Genomic DNA, 26,626 nt, shown 5'->3' on the forward strand with positions numbered 1-26,626 from the left:
TTATTGACGGGTCTGGATGATGACAGGGGGGGATGATGTATTTCCCACCCTAGGCTTATACTCGAGTCAATAACTTTTCCTGGGATTTTGGGTTGAAATTAGGGGTCTCTGCTTATACTCGGGTCGGCTTATACTCGAGTATATACGGTAACAAGATTTGTAAGTAGGGTTGTGAATATTTACAGCAATCCTGCAAGCAGGGTAAGGAAACTACATGCTGCTGGGAGGTGTAGAAAATACCTCTTGCCCGTAATAAGATCAGCAGACAGAGAGAATTAATACAAATTCCCAAGGAATTGTCCTTGTAAGTGTCCTAAAAGCAAGCAAGTCCCACCAATGCCAATATTTTCTTAGGACATGCTGCAGGTTGTCAAAGCCCTACCTATTATTGCAATGCAAACTTTGACATGCAATCTCCCGATCCAGATGGATATAATCAATTCCTGGTTATTTTATTATATTCAGCTTCTCCCCAGTCAACTTTAAAGGGTGAAATGCTTTTTAATAACACAAATGTAAACAACTGTTTACAATCATATAGGAAAAAACCTAATTAAAACTGAAATCTTAAAATATCTCATCTTTTTTAACAGACAAGACATCCACTTAAAAGAAGAGACTTCCAAACCCAGAACAGAAATAACTCTGATAGAACATTTCCCTCTCTGGTTTCCAGAGAAAAGTAAGACACATGTCATTAAAATAAGGCGGCAACTGGAAGCATAAGGCACTTATATACTATATATCCGGTATGTGTTTTCCCGTAATTTTGACATGATGGTTTTGACAGGTAAATTTCGGAGTCTGGCGATTTCATGAACAGTGTGTAAAGCCAGACCGGGGTGGGCAAATTTACACACTCGTTTAGGCACCTAAAAAAGAAGAGAAAAAAATATTACCAAAATTGGTGACCATCAAGGTTTCCTTGGTATTACGCTAAAAATTGTGCCGACTGCTATCATATGTATTATATAAAAATATGAATCATATGAGGCTAAAAGCCAATCGCTAGTTCAGCTGACTGCTCTCCCAACTTTCACTCAGCTGAGTGTTTATGTTATTTTAATGATGAAGACAAGTCATATGTCCTGTGATAGCAAAACATTAGGCCTGCTGAAGTCCAACATGCTAATCCTTCATTCCCCCACTATCTGATATTAGGGAACAGAGAGGCTGCTGTAAACAATAAGGGGGAGATTGATCAAAACTTGTGAAAAGAAAAAGTTGCCCATAGCAAACAATCAGATCACTTCTTTCATTTTGTAGAGACCTTGTTAAAAATAAAAGAAGCGATCTGATTGGTTGCTATGGGCAACTTTTCCTCTGGACAGGTTATGATAAATCTCTCCCTAAATCATTAACTGATCCAACAACAATCTGCATAGGTTGACAATAAGTGATATAATGTATATGACCCATATGTATAAGGTTGTACAGGACTGAAAATGATGGTTGTATTTTCCTCCAGGAATGGCGCTACACACATCCACAGGTTGTTTCTGGTACTGCAGCTCCAATATAGTAAATAGGATGGCGCTGCAATATCACATTGAACCTGTGGACAGGAGCGGTACTCTACTGGAAGAAAGCTGCCATGTTTTTCCAATGCTGTACATCCAATTTAAATGCTGGTTTCACACAACAGTATTTGGCCAAGTATTTTGCATCATTATTTGTAAGCCAAATCTGAGCCCAAAACACAGAAAAAGGGGCATCTTTCCATAATGTTTCTTCCACCGATACAAATACTGCTGTGTGAAACCAGCCTGAGGGTGCGTTCACATGTACAGGATCCTGCGCAGATTTGATGCATAGGATTTGTAACTGCAGATTAGAAGCTGTGCTCAGTCATTTAGTTTACACTGAAATCTGCAGCAGAAAATCCTGTGCATCAAATCTGCGTACGTACCCAAGAGGAATTACACGGGAATGCATCTGCAGCATATTTGACTCCATGGATCTGCTGCTGGCACACACAGAGTGGTGGATTTCTTACTAAGACTAATTAAAAAAAAAGTAGATGTGAACAGCCTTTTAGATTCTGCAAGTTGCCATTATCATAAGTGGATATATAATATCCCTTATGGGCAATATCGCAGAATCCCAAAGAACTGTAGTCTTGATTCAGATCTTAAAAAAACAATCTAGGATTTTGTTTAATCGTTTTCAGGAAAAAGGTTATTCTAAAATTCTATTATGGACAGCTTTTTAAAAACACAATGTCTAAAGTAGAGCGACGTGATAAAGGATGAAAACACAAATAAAAACAAAAATAAAAGTAGTGGTAAAAATTCCTCTTAATTTAATTACTATTTATAATAGTTTGAGTTCTAAAATAAAATTGATTCCCAGTAGTCACTGGATGATCCTGAAGGTTGACACTATTATAAAAAAACATATTCCTGCGAAACCTAGCATCACATATCGCAGAGCCAAAAGTCTTAAAAATATTCTTGCCCCCAGTAGGTTACGATCAACAGTGGTTAGATGTCTTTGCTGCCTATAGATTGTTATGCCTGCTAGAAATTCTGTTCAATCCTTTTTCCACGGCTGAGGCTGGGTCCACACTACGTTTTGTCCCATACGGGAGCGCATTCGGCAGGAGGGAGCTAAAACCTCGCGCTCCCGTATGTGACCGTATGCGCTCCCGTATGTCATTCACTTCAATGAGCCGACCGGAGTGAAACGTTCGGTCCGGTCGGCTCATTTTTGCGCCGTATGCGCTTTTACAACCGGACCTAAAACCGTGGTCAACCACGGTTTTAGGTCCGGTTGTAAAAGCGCATACGGAGCAAAAATGAGCCGACCGGACCGAACGTTTCACTCCGGTCGGCTCATTGAAGTGAATGACATACGGGAGCGCATACGGTCACATACGGGAGCGCGAGGTTTTAGCTCCCTCCTGCCGTATGCGCTCCCGTATGGGACAAAACGTAGTGTGGACCCAGCCTGAGTTGTTCACGATTAGGGACCTTGTGTATTTGTTAAAGGGGTACTCCACTGGAAAACATTTTTCATTATCAGCTGATGTATGCTCCACAGGAAATTTTATTTTTGAATTTCTTTTCTATTTGACCACAGTGCTCTCTGCCGACGCCTCTGTCCGTGTCAGGAACTGTCCAGAGCAGGAGAGGTTTTCTATGGGGATTTGCTCCTTCTCTGGACAGTTCCTGACATGGACAGAGGCGTCAGTAGAGAGCACTTTGGTCAAAGTGCTCTCTACTGACACCTCTGTCCATGTCACGAATAACTCAAAGAGAGGCAACAAACGGTCTTATGAGGCGCTGCTTGGGAGATCACAAAACGGAGAGACTTGGGCCAGCACAGGACAAGTGATTTTTATTTGCAAAAAAGGACAACGCGTTTCGGCACATACAAAGTGCCTTCCTCAGGTCCAAACGTATAGCAGCACTCTTCAGACGCTGATGGGTGCAAGAGATACTGTTGAGGATCCTGTGTGATGCGGCACCTCTATCCATTTTGTGATCTCCCAAGCAGCGCCTCATAAGACCGTTTTATGCCTCTCTGGTGTCGTAAAACTGGCTCTTCCTGCTAAGAGTCCAGTCCCGGTCTGAGTGCAGCAGCTTCTCTATATTTTCTACCCCCAAACCCTCCAGAGATTTTCACCAATGCCAACGGATGAGTAATATCACCTAGGTGTGGTGGAGGGACCCACAGATCTTTTACCTGATACAAAGGGAGTGCCCCCTGTCTCTTGTTTTTTGTCTTTTATCTCTGAGCTCTGTCCATGTCAGGAACTGTCCAGAGCAGGAGCAAATCCCCATAGAAAACCTCTCCTGCTCTGGACAGTTCCTGACACAGACAGAGGTGTCAGCAGAGAGCACTGTGGTCAGATAGAAAAGAAATTCAAAAAGAAAAGAACATCCTGTGGAGCATACAGTAGCTGATAAGTACTTGAAGGATTACGATTTTTAAATAGAAGCAATTTACAAATCTGTTTAACTTTCTGGCACCAGTTGATTTAAAGAAAAATGTTTTCCAGTGGAGTACCCCTTTAACATTTATTTGTGGGCTTCAATACGTGGGGCGCACCGTTCAGATTGTGCGCCAGCATATCAATAAACACTGACACAATATCTGTATCAGATTTATGAAACATAGTAGATGACGTCATGTTTGTTTGGTACATGGGGGTGATATAGATGTTCTTAGTTTGTCTATTATTGAGTCTGTCCTGTCGTCTGCCTCCAATAGATTCTAGCGTCTAATTAATAGAGAGTAATTTTGGATCTATAGGTTTTACTGCTCTGGATGTGACTAGAGCAATAATCTCCAACCTTGGGATGGCTAGCATTTACAAAACAACAAAAGCTTGCATGCAAGCTATAAAGTTTGCTTGGAGTAGTAGCTTTGCTGGACAGCCACAGGTCGCATAAGTTATACATGTTATACTGCTACGTATTAAAGGAGATGTCCGGTGCAGACTTTTTCCATTCTGCCCGGGCTGCAAAAAAAAAAAAAAAACACAAAACAAACTCACTTACCTTCCTACGTTCCCCTGGAGCTCCGCAACAGCTGATCGGTCGGCCGGGCGGTTTACTTCCTACTTCCCTTATCCCGGTACGTCACATGGCGCTTCAGCCTATCACCAGCCGAGGCGGGACATCGCTGCGGCCGGTGATAGGCTGAAGCGCCGCGTGACGTACCGGGATAAGGGAAGTAGTAAGTAGACAGCTGTTGCGGAGCTCCGGGGGAACGTAGGAAGGGAAGTAAAAGTTTGTTTTGTCTTTTTTTGCAGCCCGGGCAGGATGGAATAGAAAAGGTCTGCACTGGACATCTCCTTTAAGTATGTTATACATGTTATACTGCTACTGCTAAGTATTTGCAAAATTTAAGAACACTGATGCTTCTTTCCTCCCACCGCTGTTGTCCAGTGTACCCATGTCATGTATAGGATGTCCATAAGTGCCACAGGTGACAACAAGGACATAATAGACAATCATGAGCTGTAGTGACAGCCATCTCCAGCAGCACCTATGGAGCAGTCACAGAAGCATGTTTAGTGCAGCTCCCTCTTGTCCTGACCATACCTGTTTAGGAACGAAAAATGGGGCATCTGTCTCCACAATCAGCCTCTCCAAAGGGATTTTTGCCACTGCATCACGCGCCTCCCAGGCGGAAGGATAAGTCAAGACGGCAGTAAAACCCACAGCCATGTTTGGAAACTCATTCAGAAATGGCTCTATGTCTTCATACTTGCCAGTGAAGCAGTGTCTGCAATAGAAAGGAAGAGGTTATCAGGATCTACACTAAGTAAGTACACAATTAGATCAGATAAGGACACAGATCTCACCGATGTATCTTGTAGTCCTGGGGAACCCATTTTTTCATTATTTTGAACAAGTCCTTGTCTGCGCCCCGGCAGTGAATGACCAGGGGCTTCCCCAAAGGCACCACCAGCTTCAGCTGCTTCTCAAAGACCTTCCCATGTGGAAATTAGAGTAATGTCACAAGTAAACCTGATAAAAAATTTACCAAAAATTGTATACTAAATCCTCTGGAGATGTGTTATAACCCAGAGCAGCCATACTGTCCAGAACTTTTTTCCTTAACATTTAAAAATCTCAAAAATATCATGGATTTTCTTCTAGACAGAGTGAATAAAGGGAAATTCTGACTTCAGCAACATCTGGCATGGAAATTCTGCCGTTTGCACAGCGCAGCAGAATCCCAATGAATTCAACAGGACTCTGCTGCAGCAGAATCTCCACGTGGAATTCAAAGCTGAAATAGGTACGAAAATTCCGATGTGTGAACACAGCCTTACAGGGGATAAAAATCAGTCTTGGTCACGTGGTGGACGCAAACTCACCTTATCGGCTTATTACAAGACATGGCTGATAACTGCTGTAGTGGTTTCTATTGAATGACAGCAAGTGGAGAGCTTGATAAATATGAGGAACGGATATAAGAAGTTGCACACAAATTATAACTTATTTATCCTCTAATTGGTATAGGTCACAGCAAAAAGTATGCAGACTCCCAATTTCAAAAAGGCTGTGGTCTTTATTTAGGTCATCAGCAATGCAACGTTTCGGCTATAGTGTAGCCTTTGTCAAGCATGACAAAGGCTACACTATAGCTGAAACGTTGCATTGCTGATGACCTAAATAAAGACCACAGCCTTTTTGAAATTGGGAGTCTGCATACTTTTTGCTGTGACCTATACCAATTGGATGTTCTATATCTGGACTGGTTATCCGGATGGTGACGGGCATAAGAGCAGGGACTAGTGCTGTCTTCCTCCTTGGACGTTATTTATCCTCTATTTATCCTCTTCTGGTAGAGATGAATAGTGGCTTTGTCTAGTTCATGCAACATCTAGGAAAGCTACTGGTGGCCATACTGACTTTCACCTAACTCTCCAATATTTTAGGAAATTCGGTTAGAACAATTGGCTGTATGGGTTATGGCACAATCTCAACAAGAAACTCTATAGAAATAATTTTTTCTCACCGTCATTTGGTCAGGAATACTAGTGGAACATTTATGTGAATAGTCCAGGCCCATTTCTCCAAAAGCAATAGCTTTCGGGTGCCGTAAAGCCATCATCATGTCTTCATGCAGGTGGTCATCATAATACTGAGCAAAGTGGGGGTGACAGCCAAATGCCCCCCAGACCAAGTCCTCGTTCAGCACCTGCTGCCATGGAAGGTTTTGCAGAGTGCGAGGATCACAGTAGTCAGTAATGCAGCCATGGAACTCCTGGGGAAAGGTAGAGGTATACTGCTTCCTAAGATCTGCAAAGGAACTCCTGTGTGACAATCTTGCAAAGAGCATGTCAAGGTGGCAATGTGTGTCTATAAAACCACCATCCAGGAACTTTGAGTCTGTGCTCGAAGGAAGAGGAATCTCTAGAGACCTTCTAACGGATTTAATTGTGTGCTCAAAGGTCCAAGAATTGGTTCGCTTGCGGCTTTTTTCTACAGGACTCTCATTACTGGACACACTCAAGTAACTGCTGTTCAGAAGGGAATGTTCTGACAAGTAGGTGCTGTCCTGTTCTTTCTGACGCCAGGTGTTGTGTTCTGCTGCTGGCCTATAAATTGGACTGCTCAAGGGCTGCTCTGTGTAACGTCTCCATGGACTTTCATATTGGTAATTTGAAGTTTTAATGTCGTCTTGCATTGAACAGCAAGGTGAAACCTCACTGTCTTGAGGAAATCTGGCTAGTGGTTCCACATCTTCTATATCAGAGAAGTCACTACCAATAGAAGGATCCTTCTCCCCCAGATCAGTCTGCAAAAATCAAGAATAAGATAAATATAGTGACTGTACTGTTAGGCATCTATATCGTTTTTCCTGTATTTCTTGATATTTTTCTGCATCAAATGAGTCAAGATTGAAACTACCTTGTATTGGGCGTTGGGGTGGGGAAAGATGGGTTTCTTTCTATGTGTATAAAAACTCAAAAATCATTTTATTTATAAGAATAAAAAAAAACAAGATACAACTGTTATTTTGTGTTAACTGTATATAATCAAAGTATCTCTGCCCTTCACCAATCATGTATGGAAACTGCCAGACTAATAAGACTATGTGAGAAAGGCCTAAAGTATTACTATACTATAAAAGTAAAATTCTATTAGCCACCTAATAGGCCTTAGTCTGAATTGCCATGCTATAGTGCTCAAGAATACGTTCTACACGTGTCCCATGCCACCATAAAGCAGGTGCTCAGCAGGGGCTGCACAATTCAGATCATCAGCTTTTCAAGTGACATGACTGCAGACTGAGGGACCAACGTGCAGCCAGTGCTAGGGGCCTATAAAGAACCCTAAGGCTGTATGTACACTAAGGGGGAGATTTATCAAAACTTGTGTAGAGGAAAAGTTGCTGAGTTGCCCATAGCAACCAATCAGATCCTTTCTTTCATTTTTGGAAAGGCCTCTGAAAAATGAAAGAAGTGATCTGATTGGTTGCTCTGGGCAACTCAGCAACTTTTCCTCTTACAGGTGTTGATAAATCTCTACCTAAGTGTTTCCCTAACACACTGTGCCATAATGACACAGGAAATAATGTGTACAGAAGAATGTTAAAACAGTCAAAAGGAAACCAGAAATGTTGAAAATGCAGTCCAATCTGGGACAACCCCTGGGTCATCAGGACAACCCCTGCATACACCAATGTTACACTTCTGTTCAGTGCGTAGACCAGCGTTTTCCAACCAGGGTGCCTCAAGCTGTTGCAAAACTACAACTCTCAGCATGTCCGGACATGCTGGAAGTTGCAGTTTTGCAACAGCTGGAGGCACCCTGGTTGGAACACGCTGGCGTAGACAAAGAGACTGAAACCAGAAGAATCTCCTAGCCGCTTCTCCAGAGATCTGATTAAATGGTACTTACGGTTTTATCCACATCTTCATCAGAATTTTCATCTAGAAATACAAGTCGGGGGGTTTCTGGCAGGACATTGGCTTTCTGAGTGGGCGTGACATTGGTGACAACGCGTCTTGTGCTGGGGGCTTTCTTTACGTCTTCACTCCTCTGTTTCCTTTCTCCCACAACTTTCTTTTCAGAGCTGGTGGATTTTGCAGTTAAGGGGGTAAGTGGTGACTCCTGTGGGTCAGAATGACTTCTTTTCTCTACCTTCTTTCCTTCCAGGGAACGTCTTGTCTCACTGTCCAGCGATCTCCTGGGTCTGCAAGGAGTCCCCAGGATGTCACTGAAGGCTTTCTTGAATAAAAGGGATGGCCCACTGACTTTTGAGTTTCGCATTTTATGTACTTCATAGCCTGATCTTGAATTACCTTCAGTATTTTCCTCTTCCTGATGATCATGCTGAAAAGAAAAGTTATATAAAACCAATGAAACACCTTGTGAATGCAAGAAGAAAAGAGATCGCACACCGGCGCCTCGTGTATTACCCAAGGACAAAAGGAGAAAAAAGCCACAGGGACAGACAGACGCCTCTGATAGATGGCCGCTCAGCTCAAGTAAGTGATAAGAGCGCTTATCACTCCAGTTCTGTATTGGGATGACAGGGGCAGCCTGTCCTGTAAAATATCCAATACGGTGATGCAAAAAAAAAACTTGTAACTGGCACTGCTACTTCTGGTCAAGGAAGGAGGAGAAAAAACTCCAGAGATACTTCCAAGCGATTTATGGAATAAAGTAGCAGCGTCAGGTACAAGGTTTTTTTTGCACCCCCATATTGGATAAAACACCCTGAGCAGTTCTGTCATGGTAGCTGAACTTCGGACAAGCCTCCATGGTGCAACAAAGTCATATGTGGGCACAAGAAGGATTAGGACATTTGTGAGAGGCCCTATCTAAGCTGAATGAATGGCTACACTTGTACTCACTAAATGGTTCTCAGAAGTGCTGATAATGGGATCTGAAGAGTGTTCCCCTGTTTGGCAGGTGGGGAAGTGTGACATTTGATCCCTCTGAAAACTGAATTGCTTATACAAGTAGTAGACTGTGGGGCATACAGGGAAGGCATCAAACACTTGTTTAGTCTTTTGGAGATTCATTTGGGAGGTACCTGTCAGAATATAGGTGAGTGAGCATAATGCCCATGTACCTTTTTTCTGTATTCATCTTCTAAGATACTGAATATTACCTCTTTGTCTAGCCGCTTTTCTGAGGTCTCTGTCTGGGAGTCATCTCTGTGGGTTTGCAGGCCATCAGTTTGTCTGATCCTGGCTCTCACAGTGGAGCGAACACCAGCGCCTATATCCAGCCTGCGTCTGGGCGTACTCTCGTGGGGGCGATATGTCACCCGCCTATCCTGTGATGGACTGGGACTTTCAGCATCACGGTCTCTGCTGTGACTGACTCTCCGTGACTCGCCACTTCTTAAATATTTGCTAGGAGACATCTCTGGTGGACTCAGCCATTTATGCTTCCGTGAACCACTCGCACTTCTGTCAGCCATGATGCCTGAAATACAAAAAACAAAAAACTATTAGAAACAAAACAAATTGCCCTATGGCAGGATTCCCCCAACCAGTGGCTAATTTTAAGGCAGAGCTTTTTTACCCCATGTTTTTATTTTTTTATTTTTTCAGCTTTGCTAGCATTATCTCACTATAATATACTATTACTCATTACTATTATTTCCAGTGATTTGTTTCCCAACACTGTTGTGTATCTCTCAATATCGATGCCAGATACACAGCATTGGGTACAGCATTTGAGAGCACCATGGACAGCAGAGCACGCAGTACAGCCTTACAATGGCTCTTTAGGATTAGCTGCAGTTTTCTCACAGAAGGGTTGTAAATAGCTCAATAAAGTAACCGTAAAGAAGCACTCTGAAATGTATTTTATTTTTTGGGAATAAAGTGCAGCATAGGCTATTAGAGAATAATGTACAGGTTCTTGTGTATGCCTTGTGCTTCCATGTTTTAGCTGATGTGACAGACATGGGTTAGGTTCCAAGTTACATGCAACCCGATTACTGAGATGATTTGAAATTATAATGCTGCCTATATTTCCCACTTCGTTCATTTTTACAAAGGCCTCTAATAACTGAAAGAAGCAATCTGATTGGTTGCTGTGGACTAGCAAACAACTATTCCTCTACACAAGTTTGACCAATCTCCCCGTTTAACCCTGTGAATTAGGTCCAATGTCAGTGAACCAGATGTCAATTAAAGTGTACTTTAAAGTTCCTTTAAAGTGTACCTGTCATATTGCCAAAAAAAAAAAAAAAGTGATACAGTCATGGTCGTAAATGTTGGCACCCCTGAAATATTTCAAGAAAATTAAGTATTTCCCAAAGAAAAGGATTGCATTAACACATATTTTGCTATACACATGTTTATTCCCTTTGTGTGTATTGGAGATAAGCCAAAAAAGGGAGGAAAAACAACAAATTGGAGATAACGTCACACCAAACTCCAAAAATGGTCTGGACAAAAATTATTGGCACCCTTTTAAAATTGTGGATAAATAAGATTGTTTCAAGCATGTGATGCACCTTTAAACTCACCTGGGGCAAGTAACATGTGTGGGAAATATAAAAATCACATCTGAAAGCACATAAAAAGGAGAGAAGTTCACTTAGTCTTTGCATTGTGTGTCTGTGTGCCACACTAAGCATGGACAACAGAAAGAGAAGAAGAGAACTGTCTCAGGACTTGAGAACCAAAATTGTGGAAAAATATCAACAATCTCAAGGTTACAAGTCCATCTTCAGAAATCTAGATTTGCCTTTGTCCACAGTGCGCAACATTATCAACAAATTTGCAACTCATGGCACTGTAGCTAATCTCCCTGGGCATGGACGGAAGAGAAAAATTGATGAAAGGTGTAAACGCAGGATAGTACGGATGGTGGATAAGCAGCCCCAAACAAGTTCCAAAGATATTCAAGCTGTCTTGCAGGCCCAGGGAGCATCAGTGTCAGCACGAACTATCCGTCAACATTCAAATGAAACGAAACTCTATGGCAGGAGACCCAGGAGGACCCCACTGCTGACACAGAGACTTAAAAAAAGACTACATTTTGCCAAAATGAACTTGAGTAAGCCAAAATCCTTCTGGAAAAATGTCTGAGACCAAGATAGAGCTTTTTGGTAAAGCACATCATTCTACTGTTTACAGAAAATGGAATGAGGCCTACAAAGAAAAGAACACAGTACCTACAGTGAAATAGGGTTGAGGTTCAATTATGTTTTGGAGTTGTCTTGCTGCCTCGGGCGCTGCAGAGTATGTAGCGGGCACGAGTCCGGAGCCTGCTCCATACACAATGCAGAGCACCGCATGCTGGATACTAGCGGCGGTGATGCATCAGCGGCCCCCGGCTACTTAAATCAGCCGGGGGTCGCAGAGTACGGAGCGGGCACGAGTCGGAGCCCGCTCCATACACCCAGAGCGCCGCCGCGTCAGATCCGGCCTGCCCGGCTCCACAAATGTGGAACTTGTATCTCCTGATGCCCGGGACATGCTGTTCCGGGCGTCAGGAGATACAAATTCCACATCCCTAAAAGAATCGATTCAAAAATATTTTGAATCGATTCAGTATCGCCAGATGAAAAAAAATCGCAATAATCGCGCAAATCGATTTTTTCTTACATCCCTAGTTCCAATACACACAAAGGGAATAAACATGTGTATAGCAAAACATGTGTTACTGCAATCATTTTCTGTGAGAAATACTTCATTTTCTAGAAAAATTTCAGGGGTGCCAACATTTACGGCCATGACTGTGTGTTACTCAGTACCTAATCCTACATATCCCTAACAAATAGCGTTTATGACTTGCTCACTTGCTTTGTGTTCTTACCTTATGGAGGGGGCGTGTCCATCTCTCTCCCTCACTGTGATGACTCATCTGCTCTGAGTCTGGGAGCAGACTGGTAGTCTGCATATCACTGCACAGTAGTTTTTATGCATACATTTTCTATCTGTTCCTAGTAACTGTATAGCAAAAACGTGGCGTGCACACACCGTGCACGCCACGTTTTTGCTATACAGTTCCCATATATGGTTTCAAGTTAAAAACCATACGGAACCGTATAGAAAACCGTATGTCAAACGCATCATCCAGTTGCATCCGATTTGGCCGTTTTTTCCCTGTACCCAAAACCGTAGACTACCACGATTTTTGGTCCGGGTGAAAAACAGTATTAAACCGTATACTTTTTTTTTTTTTTACATGGGAGTCAATGGAAACCGTACAGAACCATATGTGCGTACAGTTCCATCCGGTTTGCACCATACGGTTTTTGACTTTGCACAGTTTTTTTTCTTTCAAACAAACAAGTGAAAGTTTATTCAAAATAAAGTGAAAAGTTAAAAAAGGTATATGTTTTTTTCTTAAAAAACGGATGCAACCGGACATCATTTTTCAAACCGTACACAGTTTTTAACCGTATACAGGTTGAAATTTGTACACACGTTTTGATACAGTTTAGTCTGGTTTTGAGGAATCCGTTTTTCATCAAAAACCTGATACGGGAACTGTCTTGCAAAAATGGGGTGTGCATGCACCCTAAAGCTGGATTGCTAATCAACATAGCTGTCACTATGTGTCATTCAGCTTTTAAAGACTCCTGAATGTCTGATCAGCTTCTTTGTCATTCAGGAGTCAGAGAAAGCTTTGCCTATTCAAGTATGCTGGGAGTTGCAGTTTTGCAACAGCTGGAGCTGCAGTGTTTGTAAAGCACTGTGTTATAGCAGTGTTGAATTCAGCTGTTGCAAAAACTACAACTTCCAGCATGCCCACATATTCTTTGCCTGTAGTTCTGCAAGAGCTGGAGACACACAGCTGGAGAATCCACAGCTCTAAAACAGAGTTTTACAAAGATCGTACCCCCAGCTGTTGCAAAACTACAAAAACTACAACTCCCATCATGGGAATTGTAGTTTAGGAACAGCTGGAGGCTGTAGTGGTGCAATGGTGATCTCCTATACTAGATACCAACACACTTTACGGCCGGTATCCAGTATGCTGCAAAATACAGAGTCTGTCTGTCTGTCTTTAAAGGAAAGCAGTCATCCAGTTCACCCACACTAGACCAAATACACTGGGTTATAGTGAGAGTGAACAGGAGACCGATGCAGGCTCTCTGACTAACATACATACCTTCAGTCCGGCGCCCGGTCCCTCTGAAGGTCCATTTCTTTCTCCGGCGAATTGCGCACAGGAGGCGGCCCGCTGGATGAATTTAAATATTCATGTGGTGCTGGTCACGTGAGTGCTTGCGCCTACGTGACCAGCGCTTACGAATATTCAAATTCACCCGTCAGGCCCGCCTCCTGTGCACAATTCACAAAGAAAGAAGCCGATCTTCAGAGGGTGCGGGCGCTGGACTGAAGGTACATATGTCAGACACACTGCATCGATCTCCTGTTCACCATCTAGCTGTTGCAAAACTACAACTCCCAGCATGCCCGGTTAGCCGTAGGCTGTCCGGGCATGCTGGGAGTTGTAGTTTTGCAACAGATCACAGGAAAGGGCGTACCTCACCTCATGTGCGGGTGACAGTGGTCTCAGCAATGCTTTTAGTAGGGGGCTGCACCGCTAACACCTCTCATAGTGGCCATAGTAGTAACATACTACCTGCACGCCCAGCAGAGGGCGCATTCACATGTAGCAGGAATCCATGCAGAAGTTTACTACATTCAGGTGAAAGGGACAGTCACTATATTAGGGTGCATGCACACCACGTTTTGCTATGCAGTTTCCCGTATACAGTTTCAAGTTAAAAACCGTACGGAACTGTATAGAAAACCGTATGCATTGACTTAACATTGTAAACCGTATATCAAACGCATCATCCGGTTTAGTCCGTTTTGCTTCTTATACGGTTTTGTCCGTTTTTTTAACCTGTACTCACAACCGTAGTCTACCACGTTTTTTGGTCCGGGTGAAAAACTGTATTAAACCGTATAGTTTTTTATTTTATTTATTTTTTTTTTTACATGGGAGTCAATGGGAGCCGTACAGAACTGTATGTGCCGTACGGTTCCATCAGGTTTTCACCATACGGTTTTTTACTTTGCACAGTTTTTTTCTTGGAATTTCAATCAAACAAGTGAAACTTTATTCAAGATGGAGTGAAAAGTTTAAAACGTATAAGTTTTTTTTCTTAAAAAACGGATGCAACTGGACATTTTTCAAACTGTATATGGGTTAAAATTTGTACACATGTTATGATACAGTTTAGTCAGGTTTTGAGGAATCCGTTTTTCGTCAAAAACCTGATTCGGGAACTGTATTGCAAAAACGTGGTGTGAATGCAGCCATATGAGGGAGCACAAGTCCCAGCAATGACTGGCTGTGTGGTCTCTTCATTGACATTTATTAGATGCGGTGATCTGATCACTTTGGGGGGAGACTTATCAAAACCTGTGTAGAGGAAAAGTTGCCCATAGCAACCAATCAGATCGCTTCTTTCATTTTGTAGAGGCCCTATTAAAAATAAAAGAAGCGAGCTCATTGGTTGCTATGGGCAACTGCACCCTTTGCACAGGTTTTGATAAATCTCCCCCTATATGTTAGACAACAGCAGGAACAGCATTTCCATACACGTATTATTACGGCTGACTCGTATATAACAGCACGACACAGGCCTAGAAGGAAACCATAGACTCCCGGGATGACATAATTGTGGAATTGTAATGTACAGTGAAGAGTACAGACCGAACATAATAAACGTAAAAGTGCTGGTGGACGGGCAAGTTGTGGGCAGTGCACCAGGGGGACCCAGTACTGACCTGATCCCCCCCACCTCACCGACACACGTGAGTACAGACACAGCACGTTACCCCGTACTCACAGCCCTCACCGCGGCCCCGTGGTCTCTCCCCTCTCTCTTTCTGCACTCCGGTAACCACTCCCCCTCTTCTGCACGCCTAGAACCGATTGGTTGACACCCAGCGAGGCTTCTCCCCTCTGCTGCTTGCTGATTGGTCAATATTAATACCCGCTTTTTTTCTATTGGCTGAGAAGGGGCGCTGTATTTTCATTGGCCGAGACGTACACGCTGATAACTGGTGCGTCAGTCCTGGTGAGAGTGAAAGTATAGAGCCCTGTTCCCGTCAGGGCATGCTGGGAGTTATAGTTGTGTAACAACTGGGGGCACAGCCACAGATTGAGAAACAGCTAATCTAGAGGAATGCATGAGGTAATTCACTGGTTATTGTACATTGACCAGATGCACAGGGCGTGGCCTCACTGCGCGGACATAGTCACGTCCTGGAATATGATTGGTCGCTGTCTGCTAAAGACAGATAATCTATAGCTTTATGCTACAGTAGGATGCAAAATGTAGTACATAGAAGAGGAGAAGGTAATGGGGAAAATAACGGGTAGAGGAAGGTGAGTAGACCAGTGTATGGGGGGCATTGGAAGCAGTATATAGGGAGCAGTATATAGGGAGCGGGGACATCATAGGGAGCAGTATATAGGGAGCGGGGACATCATAGGGAGCAGGGAGATCATAGGGAGCAGTATATAGGGAGCGGGGACATCATAGGGAGCAGTATATAAGGAGCGGGGAGATCATAGGGAGCAGGGAGATCATAGGGAGCGGGGACATCATAGGGAGCGGGGACATCATAGGGAGCTGTATATAGGGAGCAGGGAGATCATAGGGAGCGGTATATAGGGTGCGGGGACATCATAGGGAGCAGTATATAGGGAGCAGTATATAGGGAGCGGGGAGATCATAGGGAGCAGGGAGATCATAGGGAGCAGGGAGATCATAGGGAACGGTATATAGGGAGCGGGGACATCATAGGGAGCGGTATATAGGGAGCAGGGAGATCATAGGGAGCAGTATATAGGGAGCGGGGACATCATAGCGAGCTGTATATAGGGAGCAGGGAGATCATAGGGAACGGTATATAGGGAGCGGGGACATCATAGGGAGCGGTATATAGGGAGCAGGGAGATCATAGGGAGTGGTATATAGGGAGCAGGGAGATCATAGGGAGCAGTATATAGGGAGCAGGGAGATCATAGGGAGTGGTATATAGGGAGCAGGGAGATCATAGGGAGCAGTATATAGGGAGCAGGGAGATCATAAGGAGCAGTATATAGGGAGCAGGGAGATCATAGGGAGCAGTATATAGGGAGCAGGGAGATCATAAGGAGCAGTATATAGGGAGCAGGGAGATCATAGGGAGCAGTATATAGGGAGCAGGGAGATCATAAGGAGCAGTATATAGGGAGCAGGGAGATCATAGGGAGAGGTATATAGGGAGCAGTGTATATAGGGATCAATATATAGGGAGCGGGGAGATGATAGGGAGCAGTATATAGGGAGCAGGGAGATCATAGGGAGCAGTATATAGGGAGATCATAGGGAGAGGTATATAGGGAGCAGTGTATATAGGGAGCGGGGAGATGATAGGGAGCAGGGAGATCATAGGGAGCAGTATATAGGGAGCAGGGAGATCATAGGGAGCAGTATATAGGGAGCAGGGAGATCATAGGGAGCAGTATATAGGGAGCAGGGAGATTATAGGGAGCAGGGAGATCATAGGGAGCAGTATATAGGGAGCAGGGAGATCATAGGGAGCAGTATATAGGGAGCAGGGAGATTATAGGGAGCAGGGAGATCATAGGGAGCAGTATATAGGGAGCAGGGAGATCATAGGGAGAGGTATATAGGGAGCAGGGAGATCATAGGGAGCGGGGAGATGATAGGGAGCAGGGACATCATAGGGAGCGGTATATAGGGAGCAGTGTATATAGGGAGCGGTATATAGGGAGCAGTGTATATAGGGAGCAGTATATAGGGAGCGGGGAGATCATAGGGAGCAGTATATAGGGAGCAGAGAGATCATAGGGAGAGGTATATAGGGAGCAGTATATAGGGAGCAGGGAGATCATAGGGAGCGGTATATAGGGAGTAGAGATGAGCGAACTTACAGTAAATTCGATTCGTCACAAACTTCTCGGCTCGGCAGTTGATGACTTTTCCTGCATAAATTAGTTCAGCTTTCAGGTGCTCCCGTGGGCTGGAAAAGGTGGATACAGTCCTAGGAGACTCTTTCCTAGGAATGTATCCACCTTTTCCAGCCCACCGGAGCACCGGAAAGCTGAACTAATTTATGCAGGATAAGTCATCAACTGCCGAGCCGAGAAGTTTATGACGAATCGGATTTACTGTAAATTCGCTCATCTCTCATAGGGAGCAGGGAGATTATAGGGAGCAGTATATAGGGAGCGGGGAGATCATAGGGAGCAGTATATAGGGAGCAGGGAGATTATAGGGAGCAGGGAGATCATAGGGAGCAGTATATAGGGAGCAGGGAGATCATAGGGAGCAGTATATAGGGAGCAGGGAGATCATAGGGAGCAGTATATAGGGAGATCATAGGGAGCGGTATATAGGGAGATCATAGGGAGCAGTATATAGGGAGCAGGGAAATCATAGGGAGCAGTATATAGGAAGCGGGGAGATCATAGGGAGCAGTATATAGGGAGCGGTATATAGGGAGCAGGGAGATCATAGGGAGCGGTATATAGGGAGCAGAGAGATCATAGGGGCGGTATATAGGAAGCAGGGAGATCATAGGGAGTGGTATATAGGGAGCAGGGAGATCATAGGGATCGGTATATAGGGAGCGGGGAGATCATAGGGATCGGTATATAGGGATGCGGGGACATCATAGGGAGCGGTATATAGGGAGCGGGGAGATCATAGGGAGCGGGGAGATCATAGGGAGCAGTATATAGGGAGCAGGGACATCATAGGGAGCAGTATATAGGGAGCGGGGACATCATAGGGAGCAGTATATAGGGAGCGGGGAGATCATAGGGAGCAGGGAGATCATAGGGAGCAGTATATAGGGAGCGGGGACATCATAGGGAGCAGTATATAGGGAGCAGGGAGATCATAGGGAGCGGTATATAGGGAGCGGGGAGATCATAGGGAGCAGTATATAGGGAGCAGGGACATCATAGGGAGCAGTATATAGGGAGCGGGGAGATCATAGGGAGCAGAATATAGGGAGCGGGGACATCATAGGGAGCAGTATATAGGGAGCGGGGACATCATAGGGAGCAGTATATAGGGAGCGGGGACATCATAGGGAGCAGTATATAGGGAGCGGGGACATCATAGGAAGCAGTATATAGGGAGCGGGGACATCATAGGGAGCAGTTTATAGGGAGCGGGGAGATCATAGGGAGCAGTATATAGGGAGCGGGGAGATCATAAGGAACAGTATATAGGGAGCGGGGAGATCATAAGGAACAGTATATAGGGAGCGGGGAGATCATAGGGAGCAGTATATAGGGAGCGGGGACATCATAGGGAGCAGTATATAGGGAGCGGGGAGATCATTGGGAGCAGTATATAGGGAGCGGGGACATCATAGGGAGCAGTATATAGGGAGCGGGGAGATCCTAGGGAGCAGTATATAGGGAGCGGGGAGATCATAGGGAGCAGTATATAGGGAGTGGGGAGATCATAGGGAGCAGTATATAGGGAGTGGGGAGATCATAGGGAGCGGTATATAGGGAGCAGGGAGATCATAGGGAGCAGTATATAGGGAGCAGGGAGATCATAGGGAGCGGTATATAGAGAGTGTGTGTTCCATGCTGGGAGTAGTAGTAGTACAACCTAAAAAATTAAGAGTAAAAAGTGAAAAACACACATTTTTATTATTGTCAGCTATATTTTTAGTGCCCTGCCCGCACACATAAATTGATCCCTGTTTAAAAATTTTGTTATAAAAAAGATAAATTTCGTTAAACACAATTTTTTTTTCATAACTACTGTATCTTTTTTTTTTTTTTTTTAATGGTACCCTACAAAATTTTATTTAAAAAAAAAAGGTATCTCCATCTCCAAAAGAGAATAAATATATCTTTCAGTTTAGTAAAATCCTCGTTCTTCAATGTGTCCTTAAGTTGTATTTCCGTGACTTCAATTTCTTTCTTTTTATCCACAATAGCTTTCTGAAGACGATCAACCGTTAGAACGATAATGTCCATAGAACACTTGTTCAGTATTTTTTCAAAATCTCTGCAATGCTGTTGGTCTTCAGCGAACAGGGTCGGTCGCAGGTTCACTTGTAATCCGCTCCGTGTGATAGTACTTCATTAGTGTGATATTATGTAGCTCATATGATAGGAGACGGAGAGGTGATTCTTCCAGTTCCTTACGTAGTGTTGAAACAACTTAATGACACATTGAAGAATGAGGATTTCACTAAACTGAAAGAGAGTTTGGATATACAAATTTCAACACTACGTAAGGAACTGGAAGTACCTGTCTGTATGCTATGTATGTGAAATAAACACATTAAGATCATAAAAGCATTTGGAGTGCCGGGACCTTCTTTTCGGATTACTTGGATTCTCTTGTCCACGAGCACTTACTTTGTGCGGTGCCGACCCTGCTTGGGTATATCTGGACTTTGATAAGGTACGAGCACGCACCTGGTTATGTCTACATTATCTTACAGCGAGGATGAAGCCTCAAGGATAATCTCACAGACAACCACTTCGCCGGACTTCTTACAGACCCCGACCCATGAATTGAGGAGACGAGCACTTGAAAGGGAATCACCTCTCCTATCATATGAGTTACATAATATCACACTTATGAAGTACTATCGCACGGAGCGGATACTGCGCGGATTACGAGTGAACCTGCGACCGACCCTGTTCGCTGAAGACCAACAGCATTGCAGAGATTTTGAAAAAATACTGAACAAGTGTTCTATGGACATTATCGTTCTAACGGTTGATCGTCTTCAGAAAGCTATTGCGGATAAAAAGAAAGAAATTGAAGTCACGGAAATACAACTTAAGGACACATTGAAGAACGAGGATTTCACTAAACTGAAAGAGAGTTTGGATATACAAATTTAAACACTACGTGAGGAACTGGAAGAAACTGTCTGTATGCTATATATGTGAAATAAACACATTAAAGGACATATGCAGCGGTACAAACACTTATCCCCTATCCTCAAGATAGGGGATATGTGTTTGATCGCGGGTGGTCCGAACGCTGGGGCCCCCGGCGATCTCCTGTACTGGGCCGCTGCTCTCCCGTGCAGGGGGCGTGCCGGCCGCAGCGTGACTTTGCGGCCGGCACGCCTCCTCCATACATCTCTATGGGAGAGGCGGGGAGGCAGCATTCGTGCATCCCCCATAGAACTGTATGGGGACGGGGAGGAGACGGGGCTAGGTAGACGCTACGTCACCATGGGCGCTAATGCCGGCGCCCCGTTAGGGAGATCGAGGGGGGTCCCAGCGGTCGGACTCCCCGCGATCAAACACTTATCCCCTATCCTGTGGATAGGGGATAAGTGTAATTCCGCTGCATTTGTCCTTTAAGATCATAAAAGCATTTGGAATGCCGGGACCTTCTTTTTCGGATTACTCAAAAGAGAATAAAAAACGCTTGAAAAAACCCCAAAGTTAAAACCCACATGGCGTTTTTCTTGGCGTTTTTTTACTCCTATAGACTTGTATGGGAGAAAAACGATTTCAGGGAAAAAAACTCCAGTGGCTCAACATGCTGTGATTTTGCAAAATGGCCAAAGAGCTGAAAAACACCAAAAAAGAGTGAAAAAACGCCAAAAGGATAAAAAAAAAATGCCAAACTGAAAAACGCCAAGTGGAAAAAGAATGTTGCGATTTCTCACTGATTTACAGCTAACATCTGGCCGCAGCGTTTTTTGGCCGAAAAAACACCATGGAGCAGAATTGGCGTTTTACTTAGCATTGTCCCCCCCAAAAAACAAGTAGATACTTAGCCTAATACTGTTTAGTGCTATGCATAGGGCATAACACTGATCAGTATTATCGGCGATCTTCTGCTCTGGACTGCTGGAAGGCAAATCATTGCAGAAGACGTTGGGAAGGCAGGAAGCAGGTGAGGAGACCTCCGTCCATCATGTTAGCTGATCTGATCAGCCTTTGTTAAATATACCTGGATTGCCTACGGCGAGCATGTACTTATATGAATGAATAGTGAATTACTCACGACCACAACGTTCAGGTCTTCTTGCAGTTGCCTTTTTTATTTGCATGATTTCTTTTCGGTCACATTAGATATTTATCTTCAAACATATATGAAAAATACATGGGGTACGGTGGTTTACATCCCAAATAGGTAAGATGACTTATACCTCAGCTCCAGCCTGCCGCTCTACGTTGCGGGGAACAACCCCTTAATCATGGGGTTGTTCCCCGCAACGTAGTTGTAGTTTTTCCTCAGGACATTTTTTGTAAACACCCTCTATATAGTATAGTATGTAGTGTAGTGTGTATATGGGGGGAGATTCATCAAGACTTGTGTAGAGGAAATGTTTACCAGTTGCCCATAGCAACCAATCAGACTGCTTCTATTATATTTCAGAGGCCTTTTTAAAAAGAAGCGATCTGATTGGTTGCTATGGGTAACTGGTCGACTTTTCCTCTGCACAAGTTTTGATGATTTTCCTTTTATAGAGTATATATTTAGTAATATAAAATATATATATATATATATATATATATATCTGCACAAATACTTATATGAAAAAAATACATATGTGTGTGTATATGTATTTTTATTCTAAAACTCTACTATATATATATATTATGTTTTAGTAGAGTTTTATTGGGGAGATATATCTATCTATATATGCACACTATCAAAACCTGTCCAGAGGTTGCCCAGTTGCCCATAGCAACCAATTAGATCTCTTCTTTCATTTTGCAGAAGCCTTGTTAAAAATTAAAGAAGTGATCTGATTGGTTGCTATGGGCAACTGGTCGACTTTTCCTCTGGACAGGTTTTGATAAATCACCCCCCTATATACACACATATATATGTGCAGACAAGGTAAGGCTGCTCACCACTCCTGCGTTTACTGCACGTCCTCGTGCTGCGGACACCGGTACCGCTCCCGGCTCAATAGAAGTCACACAAGAAAACGTCCGGCACTCAGGAAGTTGCAGATAAAACTTATAAATGGCTTTATTCACACGCTGTAAGGCAGGGCACAATCTGACGCGTTTCGCACGCTCAGGTGCTTAGTCGTAGATAGACATACATTCAATAATACGAGTTAAAATATACATGAGTTTGGTCACATGACCACATGAATCTTAATTAAAAATGTTAGTTACAAAACATGGAACTGGGAATCATGATTCCATTTGGCATTTCGGAGAGAGTTCACACATGGGCGCATGTATTGCGATTTTAGATTTAGTTTCAATTTCAAGTTTGATTTTAATTAACAATGTGTTTTTTTTAGTTCTACTAAATAGTCCATCACAAAGAATTTGTATGTATCCATTTGGAGCCCATATCAACCGGACTAAATACTTTGGACTATGTGTATAAATGGAGATATAAACTATCCTATTAGTATAGTGACTATTGACCGCATGACATGCGTCTCCCTGTGTGAACACCCACCTATATTGCAACAGCACTCCAGAAGTGTTGATATATAACAAGGAGTATTGGACCAAGGACTGCACACGCGAAATAAACACAAAATTATATACATCAGATGTATTCTCTTATTACATTTATGCACACGTCAACATTAAATCCAATCTTTTATTTAACCCTTGCGGGTATCTCGTTCCCAGAAGGAACATCCAATGTGCCTCTCTATTATATAATTTCTTTCTGAGATCGCCTCCTCTGGGTCCTAAAGTAACTTTTTCCACTCCTTTCAGAAAGAAATTATATAATAGAGAGGCACATTGGATGTTCCTTCTGGGAACGAGATACCCGCAAGGGTTAAATAAAAGATTGGATTTAATGTTGACGTGTGCATAAATGTAATAAGAGAATACATCTGATGTATATAATTTTGTGTTTATTTCGCGTGTGCAGTCCTTGGTCCAATACTCCTTGTTATATATCAACACTTCTGGAGTGCTGTTGCAATATAGGTGGGTGTTCACACAGGGAGACGCATGTCATGCGGTCAATAGTCACTATACTAATAGGATAGTTTATATCTCCATTTATACACATAGTCCAAAGTATTTAGTCCGGTTGATATGGGCTCCAAATGGATACATACAAATTCTTTGTGATGGACTATTTAGGAGTTGAACTAAAAAAAACACATTGTTAATTAAAATCAAACTTGAAATTGAAACTAAATCTAAAATCGCAATACATGCGCCCATGTGTGAACTCTCTCCGAAATGCCAAATGGAATCATGATTCCCAGTTCCATGTTTTGTAACTAACATTTTTAATTAAGATTCATGTGGTCATGTGACCAAACTCATGTGTATTTTAACTCGTATTATTGAATGTATGTCTATCTACGATTAAGCACCTGAGCGTGCGAAACCCGTCAGATTGTGTCCTGCTTTACAGCATGTGAATAAAGCCATTTATAAGTTTTATCTGCAACTTCCTGAGTGCCGGACGTTTTCTTGTGTGACACATATACAGTGGTCCCTCAACATATGATGGTAATTCGTTCCAAACGACCCATCGTTTGTCAAATCCATCGTATGTTGAGGGATCCGTGCAATGTAAAGTATAGGAAGCTGTACTCACCTGTCCCCGCCGCTCTGCACCAGGTCCTCACCGCTCCCGCTGCTGTTCCAGGGGCCCCCGATGCTGTCCCGCTGCGGTGTCTTCTTCGCGATCCTCCGGTGTCTTCTTCGCGATCCTCCGGTGTCTTCTTCGCGATCCTCCGGTGTCTTGCGCATCTTCTGCAGGGTCCGGGCCTCGCTTTCAGGTGACGTTATTACGCTGCTGCGCCTGCGCGGCGTGCGTAGTGACGTAATAACGACGCCGGAAAGCAAGGCCCGGACCCTGGAGAAGATGCGCAAGACACCGGAGGATCGCGAAGTGGACCCGGAGCAGCGGGAATAGGTAAGTGAACCTGCCCGGGATGCTTAAACTGCTATCTGACAGCAGCTTAAGCATTTTGCGCTGTCGGATAGCAGTTAATGCGATGGCCCCGACATATAAAAGCATCGTATGTCGATGCTGACATCGACATACGATGGCCTCTGAGAGGCCATCGTATGTCGATTTTATCATATGTCGGGGCCATCGTAGGTCGGGGGGTTACTGTATATATATATATATATATATATATATATATATATACACACATGTATCGTATAAACGTATCTGTATATATGTAAAAATATATAAACATATACATGTTAGCGATACTAAAATATGGTAGATTTTTATATAGCATACAAAATGATATATATATATATATATATATATTTATTTATTTATACTATGTAGCAGTGTTTCCCAAAAAGGGTGCCTTCAGCTGTTTATAAACTTTAAAACTTCAACTCATGCATGCACAGATGGACTTTGACTTTTTTGGGAATGGAGGCACCCATTTTGTGAATCATTGCTATATAGTACAGCATTTCGATAGATATATAATTTTTTTTCTCTCCTCTCTCTCTCTATAGTTTATGGGCTGTTTCATGGCTTATATGGGCAGTAGGGCAAATTTTAGTAAATGACCATGTTATAAGTATTGTGAAAGGAACAGGTCGTATAACAGGTTTCTTGCTGATGAAAGCAGGATGGGAATGGTTGCTTAGTTACATTGCGAGTGCTGGGGCTGGTCAGGGGACTGGAGCACAGAGCCGCAGCAAAGAATGCTGGGACCTGTAGTTTAAAAACAGCGTGCAGGGAAGGGAAGAAGTAGGAGGGCAGAAAGGTGTATCAGAGCCACGTACAGAAGATAAAAAGGTCACAATAGAATAATAGATGCAAGGTGAATGTCCTATGCTGATCTGTTTTTTTTTCTTGTTATTCCATTTGATAAGGTAACTGAGGATTTTAAGGGGTTAAATACCAAATCGGCCACTGGCCCAGGGGGGGGAATTGAAGGGTAAAGGCCACTACATAATTCCCAACTGTTTCCATCCTGGCCCAAAAAGTGGATTGGCAAAACTTACCAACTACACAGTATACATTTGTTTTCAGTCTGGCCTAAAAAGTGAATGGGCAGAAAAACAGGAGCCAACCTTTCCGACTAACTACATTTTCTGCATTTTGATGGATTATTTTAAGAGGATAAACACCATTTAGCCAGGAACCTAAGGGCGTACATAAAAAAAAAGTAAGGGCCTCTACATAATACCTATCTGTTTCCACCCTGGACCAAAATCTGCATGGGCAAGAAAACAGGTGCCAAACTTGCTACCTGCTTATATTTTATGTAGTTTGAATAGGAATCTGGTATTTTCAAAGGGTTAATTAACGGTGGGCACCTGATCTTACGCTAAAAACACTCAGCGATCGATGCCCCACATCAAATCCAATTAAGTCCAGCCTGGCCCAACGGGTATCAAAGTGGGCAGTCAGGTTAAGCTTGGCCCAAGTCTTTCCTGGAAATAAAAAACTGGCATCAAAATGGGCAGACAGGAAGGTTTTCCCTATTCGAATAGGTAACTGGTGTTTCCAAAGGGTTAAATGATTTGGGCAGCTGATCACATACTGCCAACACACATAGAAGGATGCCTCACATAAAAATCAATTGAGACCAACCTGGCCCAAACCTGTTCTGTTTATAATAAATGGCATCAAATTGTGCAGACTAGTCTTTTTTTTTTTCTTATTTGAATAACTATTGGTTGTTTCCTAAGAGTTAATGCCCTTGGACCACTTTGATACTGGTTTTATATACCCAGCAAGGGTTTGTGTCAGGTTGAACTCAATTGGTGCTACTTTTTATACCCAAAAAACTTTGGGTCAGTCTCTCTGTCAGCAGTGTGAGATCCTTGGCCCAAAGTCATTTAACCATTTGTAAACAAAAAACAGGCAAAATGTCTACAAACCCTTTTAAGATGTTGAATCTTTCAGAACATTTTCTACCTAGAGGCTATGGGGGAGATTTCTCAAAACCTGTGGATCGCTTCTTTCATTTTTCAGAGACCTTGTTAAAAATGAAAAAGCAATCTGATTAGTTGCGATGGGCAACTTTGCCTCTCCACAGCTTTTGAGAAATCTCCCCCTATGTTCACTCGGTGGGATATCCGTGCAGAATCCTGAGGAAAATTTTCAGCTAGGAAATTCTGCTACATGAAGTTAACATTGCGGTGAATGGGATTTCCACTGTCGCATTCACACAGCAGATTTTTTGCTGCATAATTTCCACTGTGAAAATTCTACATTTCAGATTGTTCAAAAATGTTTCCCATGCAGAGTCCAATGAAGTTAAGCTCACCCG

General features: G+C 43.2%; 1 protein-coding gene and 1 long non-coding RNA gene across 7 annotated transcripts in view; one reads left to right on the top strand and one right to left on the bottom strand.

The window, feature by feature from the left end:
* Positions 1–21,549, bottom strand: TATDN2 (TatD DNase domain containing 2). 6 transcript variants are annotated; one of them, XM_056524971.1, is made up of 7 exons: positions 15,003–15,138; positions 9,586–9,905; positions 8,367–8,801; positions 6,478–7,260; positions 5,315–5,442; positions 5,052–5,235; positions 1–872 (listed from the first exon to the last, which is right to left on the bottom strand). In XM_056524971.1, the coding sequence occupies exons 1-7, from the start codon at positions 15,121–15,123 to the stop codon at positions 732–734; spliced, it is 2,112 nt and encodes a 703-aa protein (XP_056380946.1). In that variant the 5' UTR covers positions 15,124–15,138; the 3' UTR covers positions 1–731. The 6 variants fall into 6 exon arrangements, with proteins under 6 accessions (XP_056380946.1, XP_056380948.1, XP_056380951.1 ...); XM_056524973.1 differs by lacking the exon at positions 15,003–15,138 and adding an exon at positions 21,430–21,549 and having other exon boundaries at positions 2–872; XM_056524976.1 differs by lacking the exon at positions 15,003–15,138 and adding an exon at positions 15,262–15,366 and having other exon boundaries at positions 3–872.
* The window catches only part of LOC130276091 (uncharacterized), an 18,022-nt gene continuing 6,839 nt past the window's right edge, over positions 15,444–26,626 (top strand). Inside the window, exon 1 of the long non-coding RNA XR_008845016.1 lies at positions 15,444–15,600. This is a non-coding gene — a long non-coding RNA (uncharacterized LOC130276091). The remainder of the gene's footprint in view (positions 15,601–26,626) is intronic.

The sequence above is a fragment of the Hyla sarda genome, chromosome 6, assembly GCF_029499605.1.
Source record: "Hyla sarda isolate aHylSar1 chromosome 6, aHylSar1.hap1, whole genome shotgun sequence".
Lineage (NCBI taxonomy): Eukaryota > Metazoa > Chordata > Amphibia > Anura > Hylidae > Hyla > Hyla sarda.

What these genes read in the sequence shown, in the direction of transcription:
- TATDN2 (XM_056524971.1), bottom strand. Translation starts at nt 15,123, where the DNA reads ATGTTCGGTCTGTACTCTTCACTGTACATTACAATTCCACAATTATGT. An exon ending in AAAAGCGGCTAGACAAAGAG is followed by an intron (nt 8,802 to 9,585) that starts GTAATATTCAGT and finishes TTTTCTTTTCAG; the next exon opens with CATGATCATCAGGAAGAGGA. An exon ending in ATGAAGATGTGGATAAAACC is followed by an intron (nt 7,261 to 8,366) that starts GTAAGTACCATT and finishes TGATTTTTGCAG; the next exon opens with ACTGATCTGGGGGAGAAGGA.